Source organism: Pocillopora damicornis, chromosome 2 (assembly GCF_964200805.1).
Source record: "Pocillopora damicornis chromosome 2, jaPocDami1.2, whole genome shotgun sequence".
Lineage (NCBI taxonomy): Eukaryota > Metazoa > Cnidaria > Anthozoa > Scleractinia > Pocilloporidae > Pocillopora > Pocillopora damicornis.
In genome coordinates this window covers 31,094,500-31,112,766 of record NC_142671.1, presented here as the reverse complement: position 1 = coordinate 31,112,766, position 18,267 = coordinate 31,094,500, and the positions used below count along the sequence as shown (strand labels likewise).

Here is an 18,267-nt window from a genome sequence, read left to right as displayed (position 1 = left end):
CACGGAAAGAAGCTCTGCACAATAGCAGGAGATCGCAATGAGGCGAACTACTTAGCTTACCTTTCTCTTTTTCGTCCAGTTTGGTATCCAATAGATGCGAAAGGAATCCTAGGGCAGCCGAGTCAGTTTTCCGTTTCAACTTACTCAGCGACTCTCTAACACGAAGCAATTTTCGCTCATACGAGGAATCGCCGTTCGGTGTGCTGTGTCGCGATCCGTAGTCTGAAACAAGAACATGTGATGAGACAATTATTCCTGCATCATCTACCAGATGTTACATAATTTAATGATATATCCTTTACCTTCGCGAAGTATTTTTACTTTATACCAAGCACTGCTTAGCTTACACAGCTTAGAAGGAATGTTGAATGTTGAACTGTTGGTAGAAGACTTCACAGTAAATATACTGGTTCGACTATTGCGACGCCTATTTCACTTTATCCTCGCGGTTAAAGCTTTTGTATTCGAGATTAGCTGTGCAAATAAGTCACGAAAGACGACCGCAAAATTTATAAACGCAAGGCAGAATAAATCACTCATCTTTGTTTGAACAAGATGAGGGTAGTTTACAAATTCTTCTTGTTGCGGCTTGCTTTGTTTGCCCCACGCATTTCAGTTATCGTTCGTGCATGAAACTTATACAAAGAAAAATACGAAATAAAGTCCTTAGTGGTTGAAGAGTTTATTTGCTTTCACGCCAGGGGTCCGTGTTCGTGGCCGATATCTGTCGCCCGATTTTCTAAACATTTTGTGAGGCTTACACAAAGGGTTGACGTGTATGCCGACAATCGTCAGTTAGACCCGATAGCATAAACCTTGCTCTGCAGACACACAGCATATGAAAATAGATCGATGTAAGTTCAGAGAAATGTTATTGATAAAACTCTCGTTAAGAGTCAAAATGCTATTACTTTTCTAAAGAAGCATACTTAAAGTATAAGTATACTTCAAATATCTAATTCTGCTTTAGGGGCATCGGCTCTAAGTCGCCGGTACAAGTTTAAGTCAAACGCTTACAAACAAAACAAAACTTCGCCTTTTGACCCTAAACTGCTCTTAGCGATTTACTGAACCGATGACGAAATCATGTGGATATTACTTTGAGGTCAGTTGCCGCCAAAACATTTATTTCCAAATAAGGAATAGCGGTTGTTCAGTTTGCTTACAGGAAACCGAGGGAATATTCCAGAGAATCTACAAAGGGCGGTAATAGTTTTAATTTGGTCTTGCTCATCTAATCTGAGCATTGAAATGCTCCAATAATGTATCACGATCTTAATGGATTTTAAATTGCTTTTGGCAAGATTAATCAGAAACTCTTGTTCATGCAATAACATACAGATTAAGCTTGTTAGCTTTACACTTAATTTGTTCTATGAACGTCAAAGCCTCTGCTAACATGAGATCAAACTCAACAGCGCTAAGCTGAAATGTAAATAGCACTTCTGCTCAAGCCGGATACCCTTAATTATTGATTTACGCAAACACACATTTTATCGCCCTCTGGTGTTGTTTTCGCGAAGTAATTTAAGCTTCTCTGATCTCCTTTTCCTGCGCCAACCATAATTCACAGTTTTTGTGATAGCCTAGCTTAGTAATGTATTCTGAATGCCTGGTTAAGTAAACAAATCTCCCACCGATGATGTCATCGACAACGCAGACATAAAGTACAAAAAGAATCTTCGTTGAAGATTCTAAGAGTCTGAGAATTGTTTCAGTAAAACAAGTTACGTTTGTTTCATAAACATAATAATATGGTCCGTTGGTGCCACTTTTTAAGGCATTATGGAATACCAGTATATTATGTAATACATATCATAAACAAGGCAGAAGACCACGAGCAGTTTATGTTCACCTGATACAAGGGTATTTGTCAAACAGCGTAGAGTGACCTACCTAACTCCAAAGATAAGCTTGGCAAAACCGTTTTCTCAGTTTCAGATGTAGCACCTTTTGAGTTCTTGCCATTTTCGTCGATAGCAAGGGCGCTCTTTGAGAAGAAGTATTCGGTAAGCTGGTAAAAAATATCGGGAATCAGCAACGTAAGCTGTTGTTGCGACTAGACAATACAGTTTCTTCAGATTTCACCTTACACCACACCAGAAACTTTCTCAGATAGAGAAAACAGCTGTGGAACCTTATTTAAGCTTCAAATTTTGGAAAATGCTTTTAGCTTGCCTCTTCATTATGAATGTAGAACGGCTCAGTCTCCTATGAATGAATACTTATCAGGTCAGCGGACGCTTTAAAGATACGTGACTACTGGAAACAGGTGACTCCTAGAGTTGACCCTATGATCGTCTCAGCAACAAATATCATACTTATAACTTTAAGCTGGTTTGTACGACAGGATTGCATGCTACTTACAACAACGTAGTTAGACTATACCTCTAATAGTGTTTCAGCACTGTGTAGCAGTAAATCTTTGTCTGTAAGACTGTGCAGTTTGCTGCTTGCGACGCCCTGAGCCTTCCCTGTTGAACCATCTCGAACCAAATCTTCCAAACCGTAGAATAACTCCAGAGAAACCAATTCTGCAAGCAATACTGCTTTCGTCTGGTTTTTTAGAGCTTCCTCCTCTACGATTGTTGGCAAAAGGGCCTTCTCGGTAAGATCATGGCATTCCGAGGTCACCTGAAATCAGTCCAGAGAGATCCAAAAGAATTAAAGACTATAGTTAACAAACTTTGATAACCGCAGCCTTCAAACCAATATCACTAAACCTTGGATTCCTGGTCCTGAATCACTTCGACATCCCATCTTGGATCGAACAAGGAATTATACTCGCAGATGGAGTGCAATTTATGCACAGCAGAAAAGAACCCTGAAACAGAATCAGGCCTCGACGGTTTTGGAAACCAGGCCCCTCAGCTGGTTTGGTCGCTATATGCTATTAACTGAGCTTCGAAGTCACATTTTGGGAGCGAGGAAAATTTTAAAATCGTGGTCTCCTCTCTGATAACTCAATTAGAACTCCATTGTGATTCCTTTCTCTCTACTGCTATGTTTATCTTGCGTTACCTGTAACTCAGTATCTTTTTTATTCCAAATCACGTTAAAGACCCTCGCTTTCATTACTTTCATTAAATATAAAGACAATTTGTTTACTTGTTGCTTAGAGCCTCGTCTTTGTCGCGTATCCCTCTCGGCCTCTAGCGCCATGATGTAACTTTCATATTCGGCCTTCAGGTGTCGCCACTCTCGCTCTGCAAAAATGATATATGGTGTTTTACGTATTTTATATAAAGTGGTTCTTTTTTATGTGCACAGATTGATCGAAAAGCATTCGCCATAAAAATATCAATACCGTGAAAACACACACTTACACAGTAATAGGTAAATTTTGCACGTGCCAATTTAAAAAAACAAACAAGTGAAAAAGGAAATAAAATCCATTGTGGGCCGTTAGTTTGTAATGTGTTTCTGATCCAGACAATTCCTAATGACAGAGAAGTTTCTTAAGCATTAATCGCCGACACAAGCCTTCTAAGAACTCTTGTAACTTGAAATTAAAGTTTAATTCATTTGTGGCGGAAAAGGTGGCTTAGTGGCCTAAACAGGGAAAAGAAATACAGGTCCTTATGACAGTTTTCGTCGAGAACCGAACTCTGCAGCGCATCTGCCTCTACCTTGATAAATAACTAAATAAAGGAATAGACGACGAGTTCGACTTATGGAAGCGAAAGAGGATGAATGAACGAATGAAAAAGTTCTCATTAACACAGCAGACTAGTCCATGCTCCGGTTTAGGTTCTAATGAGGCGTAAAGTATTTGCGAGTTAACACGACCCTCAGATCAAAATGATAAAGTTAACTTTATTAGATTAAGGTAGATAGGGAAAAATCCATTCTTCTTTCCACCCACGCGTCTACGTACTACTTGCTGAGACGGGAATGCTCGGTAATGCTTCTTTGAATGGCATCAATAAATCATACCGTTTCCGTGGTTACTACACTTTCCTATTTTCCACCCTCAACTTGGTGGTTATGATAACAATATAAATGAAAAAAATTCAACAAAACAAACAAACTGGCAAATGAGTTTATCGCTGAAAAAGGAGGCCCTTGATTTGAGAATGTTATAGGCCTTCTTTAAAACAGGTAAGCTTAACAAAAGGTAAAGATGCATAACCAGCTGGAGAGACACCCTTAGAAACACGGACCGTGAATAATGAGAAACCAAGACTAATGTCTGAGTATACGACAAACAAATCTCGCAAGTATTTGCAATTTCTTTAGAGAACGTCCATAGTGAACCTGTTTTGATTTAGTGCAGTCTATTTGTTTTCTTGAATGAAGACGCAAAATTTGGTGCAAGATGCTGAAGCCGTCCATGCGTCTGTCCTCCAATAGATCATGAGAGCTAACCCATGAAAATGCGTGTAGAACTCAGCTTATTACAATAATCTATAGTATGTCGAACGAAAACAGTTCTCCTTCCTTTCTCCATGTGAAACTTTCGGTCTTAAAGCTTATGATTTTAATTTGCTCTGGCATTCGGATATGAACCGCTGTTCGGTATGTTTTGGTCAATACATGTCATATCCGTAACCACCGTCTTTTTTTTAAGCCCGCTACTGGTATTCTTCAGTCGCAGCGTGATCTTATAATTATAGCGTGATTTGTCAACAATTGGCTCCGTGCTGTTTCAATTTACGAATAAACCGCTAAGTACTCGGGGTCAAATAACACAATTAGTGTTGTGAAAGGATTTTACTACAAGAATTATAGTGGCCGTGTTGGATGAAATCGTGGAGCACACGATCTAAAAAGGCAAAAAGTACAACTTTTTTTTTCTAACACTGTAGCACATTTCAAAAACATATAGGGTGTAACGCGTTCATTAGTGATTTAAACATCATGAACGTGACCCTCTCCTATTCAAAAGCAAAAATCTACTGGGTATTTAGCTTTGGGCGACTCATGGCGGCTTTGTAGGCCATAAATTACAGAATGCGACCATCGATTTGCAGAGAAGAGAGAAAAATATTCACTTAGACGCTTTTTAAGTTACAGGTCATTAATTCGTAGCATGTCATACCTTTTGCCGCGTGCGTAAGCGTCGCCCTCTTCAAGGCCTCGCTCATACTCGCTTTAGAGCTTTTCCTACCAACATTTTCGGTTCTTAGCAGGCGAAATGGTGCGGAAAGAAACGTTTTACGAGGGGAAAGATCCATGCCAGTGCTTCTCTCTCTGAGTTCCAATACTATAAAGCAGGAGTAGTACTATCCTTTGCAAATGCAAATAAATCACTTAAACTCGAGACGACGCGTACATCACATGGGCTTATCAGAAGCCGGTAATAGTCTGCTGTCGAGCAATTCGCAGGTTAATAAATCCGACTCGAGCTTATTAACAAAAGATCAAGAAATCCAAGCAGGAATTCCTGCTTTGATCTGATCCAGTATTAACTTGTCCTCGAAGCGAACAAATAAGCATAGGATGTAATTGTTAAATCACGAACCCAAATGGCCAAGAATCTTAATTCCAATAAAGAATTAAGCCAGACGGCCTAGGACAGCATTTCCCAATTGGATCAGCGTTTTGGTGAGTCATAAGATTATAAAGGGATAAGTGGATTTACTAGCTTACCGAGCACGTTCAAAGGCACCACATTTCCAAATTGTGTCCTCTATGCACCACGGCAGCTTTCGGACATGAAACTTCGCGAGCGAGCTTCGCACGTAAAACACAGCACGAGGTGAGGTCTGTTTGAGTTCAGTAATGGCGAGTGTTTTTTGTTTCCTTTGTTGTCATGAATTTCAAGTGGATTTAGGAAGCTGTGATTTGCAAGCAGCCACGCCATCATGACAACTGCTTGTTCATTCAAAACACAGCACGCAATGTTATGCTTAACGCTCAAGACTTTCTTTCCCACAACTGACTCGCCAACTCTTGTGGTGACGGGCTAGAGAAAGTTAGGCTTTATTGTCGACCACCACATAGTTATTTCTTTTAAGGTGACAAACAGACAAAAGTTTTCATTGACGTTCCTTGGAGAGTTATCACAAAAATCAGTTACGGAATTCCTCCACAAAGCGCATTCTATACATCTCTACTCTTTTACGATTTAGCTTTAAGAAAATAATTTAACATCTTCACTACCATCAAACAAGCATTTCCTCTTTATTAAAGAAATCCTTGCTATTATCCTTTGTGGTGTGATTAAGTCGTGGCAGAGAGGAATGTATCTCTCAACCGAAGTAGGCAACCCTTTACATCAAATTTTTCAACGCCCATCCGCTCTTATTTAATCGTTATCTGTACCTTACATTGTCTTGTAACACTAAAACAAAGCAAAATCGTTTCCGGATAAACTTAAGAAGGAATTAAAAACTTCAAAGTGCGTCGAAGGGATTTTTCAATGTGAGAAATTTGGGGAACGAGAGCTTGGTCCTATATTTAGATTTTTGTTTTATTCGGCTCCTTGAAAAAAGTATTCCTTTCGGGAACAGAAATTGGAAAAAAAATTGCAGAACCATGGATAAAGGTAGTAATAATATTTCATAGGAGGAGATTTTCGTTCATTTCGTGTATCCCTAGCTAGTTCTGGGGAACTTGTAGTCCGTAAAAGTTTTTCTGATATTTAACTAGACGTCTAATACATGTAATTGATTACACTGGCTTAGACAGGACATGAATGAAAAGAGTTAATTTAATTGATACATATTTCTTCTTTATTTCTTCTATCCTTTTACCATTCTGACAATTTCCTCTATCAGAAGGGTATGAATATCATAGGGTAAAAACTTAGCCAATCAATACTTTCTGTATGAACTGAGCAAAGAATATTGTGGAGAATTGGGAAGGACTACCAACTCGTCTTATCCGACCCCCCCAAAAACAAGATAAATTAGGGAGTTTTAACGTCAGTACATCAATAACTCTCCTCGTGGAATGAATGCTTTTGTGTTATGATCCTTTAATCTACGCCTGTACCCTAAGCCGACTAAGAATTTCAGACATTTCCATAAAGGCGTGCAGCAGTTGTTACACTCTGATTTATAAAAATTCGTCTATGAATCTCGAAGCATTTCGAGTAAGATCTGTGAATGGTGACTTTTGAGAATGCCGAACTTTCTAGAGATAAATGCAAGTCAATGGCCAATAATGTTCGACCCAACATCACAAAAAGAATTTAAGATATCCGTTATTTTATATGACATTAACAATAGATAAAATCTAGTTAAATCGAGGCATGCAGAACATTTGCAGAAGCCCATTATGAAAAACTCCTGACATTTGGTCTGGAAACTCTCAAGCCACCTATCATGTGAGAATGAGCAATACTGTTTTATATGTTTCTAGTAACATAGATCACTTGAAAAAAACAAAATGCATTGAGGATGAAAGTGGTTTTAAGTTGAATTAAGAGACAGTACAAGTTTCTGTGCGCAGATGTAATGTGGTGCTGAGATTAAATATGTCTCTTTCATATGATTTTACAATACAGGCGAGTAGCGTATGAAACTGGAAGTTCAAAAGCACCCAATTGGCAGCGTTAATCCCTCATATTTTGCCACTTATTGCGTAAAACGCGATTGAGTCGATGAGCATTCGAAACAAGTCACGAATTATCTTCACTGTCATGTACTACTTCCTTGTCACGCTATAACAAACGAACCTTTTTTGCATCACAGGTTGACCTCAGGTCATTGTCAAGCGACAAAAATAACTGCACTCAATATGTCAATAGCAATCAAAGTGAAAGTCGTTTGTTGATCAATTTTCTCGTACGCTACTGTACTCATAATAACAGCAAAACCAATTTTATTATCCAGTTCCCCATCCTTAACTGAAAATTTTCGTCTCGGACATTTGATTGATTTGACATTTGACTTTGGACAAAATGGAAAGTTGAAAAAATAATTTTATAATTCAAAATAGCCAAGCAAAAAAATATAAAGTAGCCGAGACTTTTTATTCTACGGCCGGTAAAATTTCTACCAATTTACGTTAACAAAATTAAATTTCCAGTTTGCGAGAGGGCTGGCAAAAAAGGAAAAAGATATATTACATCGTACTTGCTTCAAACCTAATACTAGCTGGATGTTTGTAAACTGATCGGTAAATGAACGACACCAGCGTCTTAAAAAATTTGAGCTCACATTTCAGTTCAGGTTCGTTATCATTCGCCAGCCGTTTTAATCTCCACTATCTACGCTTCATTTACCAAATGGCTGTTTCCATCTTTTGAGGAACAATTATAATGATAAAAAATAATTAATCAAATGAAATTTGAGTGAGTTCTCTCCGTTGCAATTAACGCGACACATATTTCAGAAAGTTATCGGCGCCAGTCATAACATTGATCTGCGGTACTCAGAACATGTTCACTTTCAATCATATAAAAGTTTTAAAAAACTAACAACGATAAACAAGATGTCAGTGAGTAAGACAAATGATAAATTTGAAACAAATTGTCGTTGAAAAACGTTGTACTTGTCCGTAGCTTAAGCCCTGACACGGACCGCTCTTTAATTAGGTATTACGTAAAAAGGAACCAAGAATTGAACATTAATTAACCAAGAAATGGTGCGCTGCTAATTATAGTCAAAATCAGTCCATATGATATTGGAAAACACTTTCTAGAGCATATCACTTTGCATAACAAAGCAAGGCCTTAATTGGCAACAATGAAAGGGAACAAAACCGACTTCCAATGTTTCAAAGGCAATAGAGCGTTCAAAAACAGTATTTAAATTTGTACCGAACATTGTTTGCCCCGGACAACCACAAAAGAATGCTATTTTTACACTTGATAAACTGGGTTGTTAAATTATACCTTTTATGAAATTGGGATGACTAGAAACGTGGATGAAGAGTGAAGTATCGCGGCCCTCATTTTGAAAGAACTTGCATGCTGTTCGCCATAAAATCACGCAATTACTAAAATCAAATCGGCGTAAGTTGAGCGCATTCGACAAACTATTGTGTTTATTCTAAACAGCATCGTACACAAAAGCCCACGGTGTGGCTAATAAATAGTTGTTTGCATAAAACAACATTGAGATCCATTTTCATTATGTTCTTCTTTCTGTTTTGTTTCTGTCTTGCTGCTCAGTGTGTTGTAATAAGAGATGTCTGTGATTTAAATGGCACGAGAGCCAGCGAGCGACCTGAGCTCACCTCCTTTCTTCGCTGCTAACTCGCGCCAAAACCGCATTAAACTTCAACTTGAGTAGCACATGAAGCACGGTAAAAGCTCTTGTAGCTTTTTTCAATCGTGTTTTCGCGGCAAAAGGAAATAATTCTGGAAGTATTCAATCGTTCAAATACCTTGAGTGTTGGATTTAGGATTTTAGAATCTCAAACTCGGCAATCAGAGCGACCGAGTCTTGTGTCATTGCGGGTATTTCACTCACCTCTGCTTTCTAATGTCTCGCTGAGTTGCTTGGCCATTTTTTCGTAATCAATCTGTAACGGCAACCAAAACCATTTTTGCATCAGTTACACAATATAATATAAAGCGACTGTGAATAGGGTTTTGTGGTAGGGAGTGAGAGCTTGAAGTGAGGCCACAAAACAATACCATATGTTCTTACGAATAATACAAGCCACTTGTTTTACATGTCTAGCTGTCAAGAATATTTGCAATTCGACTCTTCATTTGCCTTGTTTGATAAACAGAGAATGTTGACTAATGACTACAGACGAAATAGCTCAGGGGTATGGCTAAAATATACAGAAGAATATCTTACTCAACGCAGATCTCAGCAAGAACCTGGTAAGGATCTTTCTGCCCTGGGCAAAATCTCCGTCATTTTTCCTCCTTCCGCTTAGGGTCATAGAATGAGCGATTTGAGTTGATGAAAACACATTCCAGCTGACTTTCAATCGTGCTGAAAGCGCGAGAATTCCAAAACACACCGGCTGAAAGACGGGCAACGCGCGCTCAATCAGCAAATGAATAAATTTTTTCCAGGTGACGATCAAACAATATAGCTGTTAACAACGGGAGAGATCGCATAATTTGGTAAATATCAAACATATTTTCTCTTGTCTTGTAAACCAAGATGTCTGTTACTTAAATAACAGCTTGTGCCCTCTTCGAAGTGAGCTGAGTTTTGTTATTACATTTTCAAGTCTCTTCTCTTTTCACTCCTGGTTCACTTTTAATTTCATAAACAATACATTGTCAAGTGTTTTTATTAATAGCTTTGGTATAGCCGACTCACGATTCACACCGAAATACCCTAATTAAGTCAATTTAAGATCGTGACCTTGACGGATATCAATCAGATGGCAGAGTTACATGCGACAGAGTGGAAGTCAATCAGACTAACCTGTTAGTGATGGGCAAAAATATTTTACACTAAACTCCTCACTCAATTCTTGGACTTGATTAACTGCAATTTAATTTCTAAAATCTTTTCAACGTGAGGAATCCTGATATGATGATGTTAGAATTTCTACTCGAAAATATATTTGATGTAGTGCATAGTCAACTTCGAATTGTACCAAAGAGGCTCAAATTTAAAATGTTAGTTTGGTAAATTAGAGTTTAATACAGCAGACTAAGAACAAAAAATGACAAAAGAAGAGACACGCATGATAGATATCAATAGAATTAATACGCAACTGAAAATCGTGAAGTATCCACTGTCACAGACCATTGTATGGATTCTTGAATAAATCGTCTGATTTTAAATGAAATGTAATCTGAATGATGATGATAAGTTTGGAAAGGTTTTGGCACATTTCATACTTAGACTTTATCTAGTGGCTCCAAGAGAAAATAGTGGTGGTTCATTATTTTTAAAGAGTAGGTCTGCTGAGGTGCAATTATCCGATCTATGTAAAATCAATTGTTATTATTATTATTACTATTACTATTATTATTATTATTATTATTATTATTATTGATATCATGATTATTATCAGTGTCATTATTGATTTCTATAGTGATTATGGTATGAATTTAAGAAAGAAGAAAGTAAATAAGATGAAATAAATAAAAAATGAATTTAGTAAGAATGAAATAAAACGATAAATACACGAAGTAAAGAAAAAATAAAATCGGTGAAACGAAATGAAATGAGGTGACGTTGCATCATGTTTGAGGTTGCAGATGCTTGAAGACGAGAAAATAGAAGTTAAGCAGAAGAGTAATAAAACTTCATTATATTAGTCTATGGTCTATGTTCGTCTTGAGTCAATTCAAATTCAAAGTTGAGTTAGAAAGCGGAAAATTTTCGGTGTTGGTTGAGACCTCTAAAATTAATGGAGATGATTGCATAACGTAAAGCCTAAATATGATTATTTAGTTTCCCACGCTCAGTGTAGACAACTAGGAGTTGTAGGCTAGCCAGAGTCGTTATTCCTAACATTTGGACGTTCCTATGTAACATGCGAATATGGAAAATACTAAACTCATTGATAAATATTGATTTTCATTAAGTTATTACCAAGATTTGAAAAAAAAAACCACTGAAATAGAAAATAAAAAACCAAAACAAAACAAGTAAAGAGACATGTGTTTCGAATGATAAAAATAATTATCGACATAGAAAACCACATAGATAGCCTCTGGCATTCCTTTGCAATCAAAGGTTAAATCTCTGAAAACAAAATTGGAAAGGATTGTACTAGCTTTGCCCATCATTGATCAATACGTGTGGGGTTTCTGTCGCACAACGTATCGACTGAAGCTTAACTTTATGCGATTTCGATCTTTTGAATCATAGCGAAGTTCTTAAGTTTACTAAGTTAGCAAAACGATTTCCTACGGATAAAAATCAATCGACCAAAACCGTGTATTTTACATAACTGTTTATCAACTGCCTTCCTTGAAGTCAAAAATTACAATCCACACCACACTTCTCATCGCCGTTTTTAAAATCTGCTTAAGCATGAGGCTTTAAGCCACCACAAGAATGGAAGAAAAAAGAATAAAGTACCGGATGTTTTGGGTGCCATAGAGTAGCTTATGTTGTATGTGGGTGCGACAGGAGCCCGGCTCCTGACTGCGGTCAGAGCTGTTGATATTACTATACTATTTTCTTGAATCATATTAGCGAGTCTGCGATCTAGATCATGGAAATCCAAGTACAAGTGCTTATACAGATTATGGCGGAAAAAAGGCTACTTCTCTATCTGTATGGCGACTTAGAGTACGATCAAACCTTTTCTCGTTCAAATATTTGTAAGAAACGTCAATGTCATGATTATATGATAGTCGGATGGTTTGACGACACTTTCAAATTTGACATAAAAGATAAACTAAAATGATAAGCGATTAATTTGTCGGATTTTTATGACAAACAAACTTCTCTTAGTGGTGAAAAATTATCAAGTACTTGTATAATATGTGAAAGCTGTGCTGATAGATCTATAAAAAGTACGGAGAAAAGTATTTGTGGGACTAACGCAAACTGGTCTTAAGTGAGAGCATAACTGAACGCTAATGATCATAGCCAACTTTGTTTTCTGAATAAACATTGAATATTGTTCTCGGCTAAGAGCATAGTTTAGCGTCATAAGCGTAATGGATTCTTTACTGTTCCTGAAGTTTGCTCAATAATTTTTTCGTTTCCTTTGCAGAAAAGTATAATTCATAACTAAAAACCTAGACCTCTACTTGCGTTGGAACCTCTTTCACATTCAACACGTTTTCTATGCAGTACCCTTGCCCATTTCAATCCTTCATCTTTCCTAAGCTTCAATCGTTTTGGGCGTTTCCCTGTAGCGTATTGGTTCCATTTCTCAATTGAGGACTTCAATTTATAGGCCACCAAGAATTAACCGTCTATATATATTTGCTTCTTTCAGAATAAATAATGAAAAATCCACTTTGTTTTGGCATTGGCCAACTTTCACAGCGTGCTAGGGTCTGGGATACGCCAGTGATGTGTCCAACGACACTTGAACAACAATATCCGGGTAATCAGGTATTCCAACTAATACCAGTTCGGATTATTTTTGGAGGATTTTTTGAAAGGATTTCCCCTTCTCCGAGTGGCTTTTCCTTTTTTTTTGTTTCATTCTTCGGGATACCGATTCGTAGAGGTAGCCTGTAAGTCTTAAGTCGCCACTCCATAGAATTCGAGGAATGAGGAGAGGATAAAACATTTTAAGAGAACTCTCATCTGTATTTTGATTGTTTATACAAAATTTCAGCCTGTACATACAACTCACCTCGACATTGACTTGCGCAACGTTTTGAACTTTCATTGCTCGAAGGCCAAACTTTAGACTACACAGTGTCTCGTTGACATCACGAAAGGAAGGTGAAACACACACCTATGAAGTAAAAAAGGAACGGATTTAGGCTTTTGATATAATGCTATCATTTCAGAAGGAAGACAAGAAATGGAAACATTAACGGTGCTCTCACTTGGCATATTCAATCAGAAAAACAAAATTTTGTTGTCAGCTTGTGATGAAATGTGTAACAAACGCGACGATATATGGACTTATGTCTGCTATAGCTGGTTAAAAACTGAACAAACAAGTCTGGTGAGCCTGGGAAGGATGTACTTACAATTAAACTGGTTTTGGAGTTTCCATCTAAGCCATCCTGAAGCAGCCTTGTCAGTGTTGAGTTCCTGTATGGAATATGACGCTTGGTACCTTCAGCTAATGCTTGAATCACATTCCTGAAACGATTGATACTTCACCTTGAAAAAACATTATATTGTAATTCTGGACTTCACATCCTGTCATTAATTATTCTAGATCACTTGAGTTGGTCGAGAATGAAAGCAATATCTTGCGATGTGTAGGATAAGATCAAATTCGCTATTTCAGTCAAAGGCTCAAATTTTCTCTAAGCTTAAAATTATCACTAGAATCAGTCACTCATTTCGTCCATGCTTTCAGTTGAACACTGGAAGTGCTCCTCCCATAGCCTAGAAACAAAATATTCAATCGTGTTTGTTATTACGTGTGAGAATTAGATAAGGACTGTTTGGGTTTAAAGTGAAGAGACAAAGCTCCCGGGAGAACCCTGAGTGGGATCCGATTCATTCAATACAAGAACTTCTAGCGGATGTTCCACTTTGCATCATTGAATAATTTTAATTTTTCTTTCGGGACTCACACCACACACCATGGGACAATTTACCAACGCGATCAGTGAGAAATATCAAAATAAGATTGCATGATAGAAAAGTGACACTTTGCCAGTGTAAAGTATAACTGAAATAAGGACTTAAATGATTATTTCGTCCTCGTCACAACCTCTAACTTAATGTTCAGAGAAATACGAGAAGTGGTCACTGACGTGAGTTTAGAAATATTGGGCATGAGAAGATACAGTATAGCAACTGTGTACTTAAATATCTACCATAATTTTACCCTTTGTTTTTTACGTAGATTCCTGATAGAAGAATAAATCAAGTTTAGTGCAGGTTTAAATTTAGCAAGCAAGAGTTTTTTCTTCTTTTTAAGTTAACCAAACAAATCACAAACACATCATATTGGCTTAAAAATTGGCGAATTATTAATGCCGCGTATCAGCGTCTTAGTAACTTACCCCAGCTCCAGCAGAGAGGAATTGATACTCTGTGCTTCTTGGAGTCGTTCACCTTCAGCCTTAGTCTTCTTCACCCTCTCACTGCCTGCTAGATCACAGCTGCGATTGGAAATATTGTGAAGTAAAATCTCCGGTCGAACAGAACGAAACGAAGATAACCCCACATGGTGCTTACAGTAAAAAGGGCTCCTCCACGATATCTTGGGCAATTTCAGAAAGCAAGAAATGTTTCAATACTGCATAAAGACTTGAAAGAATAGTTTACTGTGAAAGATTAACATCACATAGGTAGGAGTATGCCTGAAATAGCGGAGGATTGTTGAGGATGGAGTAGATTGACTCGGATTGTGGCCGGCGTGAAACTTAAAAAACCTTGGACTTAAGTTTTCAGGATGTACAAACCGTAACTCCTTTCAACATATCCTCTGTCTTTTCAAGCTCTTGTAACCTTTTTTCGCACGAAGATTTTTGTTTGTGAAACGGTGGCGAGCCTAATCGTTATATTATCTACTTGAGTTTAAACACTTGCACGGTCTTTACACGCTCTTTATACGCTTCTACGCTTTCACATTACCGGGATTTTTATTGAACCGGAATTGCAGCGTCAAAGCTAAATATCAAAGCGAGGATAGTGGCTCAACAAGATCTGGGTGGGCCTAGAATAATTAAAACAGTTGAAAAAATATCAGATGCTTTATCTATAGCTCAAGCTTCCATACGTCAGAGATAAAAAAGAATTGGCGCCAAATGGAAAGAAGATAAAAGGATAAAGTTGAAAGCCATATAAACCGGTCATATTTACTGACCTCTCGTGTCCTTGTCTGCCATTGTTTACCTAAACCTCATCTTTCAGGGGATAGTACTTGAAACGGAAAGTTAGCAGCCCAAAGAAAATTAAGGAAATTTGACTCAACTAGCTGACCGTAAAGCGCAGGTTGCCTGTGAAACTTTTTCATTTCATCTGACATTTTTTTTCATTTTTTTCAGAGCATCTCAGGAGCTCATAACGACTTTTTTTTTTTCAAGATGATTTATGAATTAGACTCCATTTGAATTCCACGCTGAGAAAAAAAATAGTTTTGTGGCCAACGAACACCGTTTTACCCCGCTTTTGCCTCATTCCTCAATATCAAGCATATGTTTTCTTAAACAAAAAAATTAATTTTTCCTTCTTGTAAAAGGGAGATAAATTTTTCGATGGTTGCTTTATACCATATTCTCCTGCAGGTTCTATGCATCATCGGAGATAAAAAAAAAAACCTTTTTGCTCGGAAACGTACACTTTTCAATTCTGTGTCAGTAATAATGTTAAAAAAAAAACTCCGCAAGCGACTTTATGCGGCCGCGCGTGATGCCTATATATTGCCCTATATGTGGCTTCCTAAGACGCCGACCAAAACTGAAATCGGTCGTTAACATGGCGACAGCTCACTCTGAAATATTGCGATAATGCGCCATAAAGATTAAAACATTTCCGTAAAGCGTGATCTCTGCTTTGCACTCGTCCATGAAATTGCTGCAATACGATTTAGGCGTAACGTAAGGTAGGCACAAAAACTTAGACACCGGAAAAACTCGGTGCCAACAGTACTCACCTCGATTAATTAAAGCAAACCAAATAGCCAAAGTCAAGGGAACAGGAAGAATATACAATCGAAGCAGATGTGGATGGAAAAGAGAAAGAAGAAATAAGAAGAGCGAGAAGAACTTGACGAACACCAGAGGGATACCTACACGTAAAGTTTTCCTCTGACGGCGGCCAAACCATTCGTTTGAGATGAAATTCTAGACAGCATTTCTTCGTCCTCCTACGTAAAAGGAAAAAACCAAACCTACATCAGAGTGAATCATTATGGCACGTTCATCTAGAGCTATTTACGTAAGTCTGAAATACTCTGAGATGTAAAGGAACGTATACTTTTTTTTTACAAAAGATAAAACAACTGAAACAGTTGCCATTACAAACCGTTTCAGAACAGAACAAAAAAAAAAAAAAAAAAAAGGAAAATTCGCTTACATCGAAGTGATCAGAAGACCCAAAGCCCTCAACTGAGCCGCCTTCACTTGAATACTCAGTGTCTGAAGTTCCCGATATGTAATACGACTCATAACTGCTGAAGGAGTCTGTTATCCCTGCAATAAAGAGTAGACAAGAGCGATGTTCACGCTGCAAGCTTGCGAGTTAATAATTGGAAAAACTTCTAAAGGAAATACATATTTTTTTTATCAGACACTGTCAGAGTTCCGAAGCAATGATGACAGAATCAATTAAACCAAAAAGGGAAGGAACGAAAAATGGAAAATTAAACCGACGATTGAACGAGTAAGAGAGGAATTAAGGTCATGCATTACGTTAATTCCCAAACGATTATCACCTCCATAACGACGTGGAACACTGAGCCTCTCGATTTTAAGTAGACAAACTGCATGAGATCTGCAATAAAAAGAAAAAGTGGCTGTGAACAAATTAGCAAGAAAACTCACCGCGCCTATCATGCGCTGTGATGACAAACGGATGCACTTGACGGACACTTAATCTTTCTTTTTATTAGTCAGCCGGTCAGTACCTCGATCCGTGGGTCGGTCAATCAGTCACTGAGTCTATCATAAAATGTAACAAAAAGATTTAAGCTTTAGACCAACCTGCTGGACTGTCTGTTCATTTTGGTCTCGGCAATGGCCAGTTTCTTTTTGCCAGACTTCAACAGTTTACAAATCTCCTCTGGACTTTTGACAAAGTATTCAGATAAGTTATCTACGTAAACTCCTACGACAGACAGAAGAATCGGAATGATTAGATATCCAGTCTAAGGCTGGAGCCTATTATGCGCAGAGTATGACGGACTCAGCTTTGTACCCCAGTGGATGAGAGTCTCGTAACATCAAGTCTAGTTTAGCAAGCTCTTTCGTGTTCCCTCGATTTCGTTTTTCTTGGCATCTTAGATGGACTTGAAAAGTTTCCGTGATAAGTATTGTTTTTGGGTTCCGACAACATTTTTCTGCTATCACGGCACATCTCCCCCTACCCTCTCATAGTAGACTTGGTTGTGTGAAATACTTAAAGCTTATACTTAATGATGCTCTCTACACCTTTTTTGGGATGTTCTCTCAAGTAAACTTCAGTTCCAGATTTTTCGGAGCCTAGCAAATCATAAATTCGTTCTTGATATATTTGCAAATAGGAACATGTCACCTACAAAACAAAAACAAGAAAAATAATTGAAGAAAACCAGTGACTGCAGCCCTGGGAAATGGTAGGAGTGTTGCTGTTTGACTTGTACTGAGATTCGACACTGCCGTAGCATATTATTTGGTTTTGTGCTACGCTCTTGTTATTTTTATTGATCAGTTTGCAGGTTTTCAAAGAGGCATGATGTTGAAATTTGACAAAGTTCCCCCCATTTGCAGAGTATTTTTTTCATGGAAAGCTGCACTTCAGTCATGCGGGGTCAAGTGTTAAAACTCTGAATGTTTTGCAAAGACTAGGAGGGCATTTTGAATATTGCTGTTCATAGGTCTTTACAGAAGAACGCATCCTCTATTGTAATGTATTAAATTGGATTACAGCTTTTGTAATGATTAGACACTTATATTGATGATTGAATGAATCAATAGATTAATCAATCAATGAACCAGTAATCCATTGAATCAATCAATCAATCAATCAATCGATCGATCGATCGATCGATCGATTAGTCAAATTAGTTAACAATTGCATGACGGACTGTTCATCTCCTCAGTTTTATTGAAGAAGATGGATCTTGGAAAGCGGTTCATGTAAACGTTTTCTT

At 37.7% G+C, this 18,267-nt stretch overlaps 1 protein-coding gene and 1 long non-coding RNA gene across 4 annotated transcripts in view; one reads left to right on the top strand and one right to left on the bottom strand.

Moving 5' to 3' along the window:
- LOC113674084 (uncharacterized) overlaps positions 1-18,267 on the bottom strand; it is a 31,402-nt gene that overhangs the window by 9,462 nt on the left and 3,673 nt on the right. For 2 of the 3 annotated variants that reach the window (XM_027190554.2, XM_089198370.1), the window contains exons 6-18: positions 17,567-17,669; positions 17,120-17,243; positions 16,852-16,910; positions 16,494-16,609; positions 16,211-16,284; positions 14,477-14,575; positions 13,484-13,598; positions 13,138-13,242; positions 9,366-9,417; positions 3,109-3,206; positions 2,389-2,634; positions 1,897-2,014; positions 61-222 (exon numbers count right to left, since the gene is read on the bottom strand). In XM_027190554.2, the coding sequence (XP_027046355.2) occupies positions 61-222; positions 1,897-2,014; positions 2,389-2,634; positions 3,109-3,206; positions 9,366-9,417; positions 13,138-13,242; positions 13,484-13,598; positions 14,477-14,575; positions 16,211-16,284; positions 16,494-16,609; positions 16,852-16,910; positions 17,120-17,243; positions 17,567-17,669 (1,471 nt within the window). Of the gene's footprint in view, positions 1-60; positions 223-1,896; positions 2,015-2,388; positions 2,635-3,108; positions 3,207-5,041; positions 5,484-9,365; positions 9,418-13,137; positions 13,243-13,483; positions 13,599-14,476; positions 14,576-16,210; positions 16,285-16,493; positions 16,610-16,851; positions 16,911-17,119; positions 17,244-17,566; positions 17,670-18,267 lie in introns of those variants that run through there. The other variant, XM_089198372.1, reaches the window with a different exon arrangement.
- LOC113674085 (uncharacterized) lies at positions 5,575-14,358 on the top strand. The gene is made up of 3 exons (XR_016184439.1): positions 5,575-5,701; positions 12,772-12,890; positions 13,120-14,358. It is a non-coding gene; the product is annotated as an uncharacterized LOC113674085 (long non-coding RNA).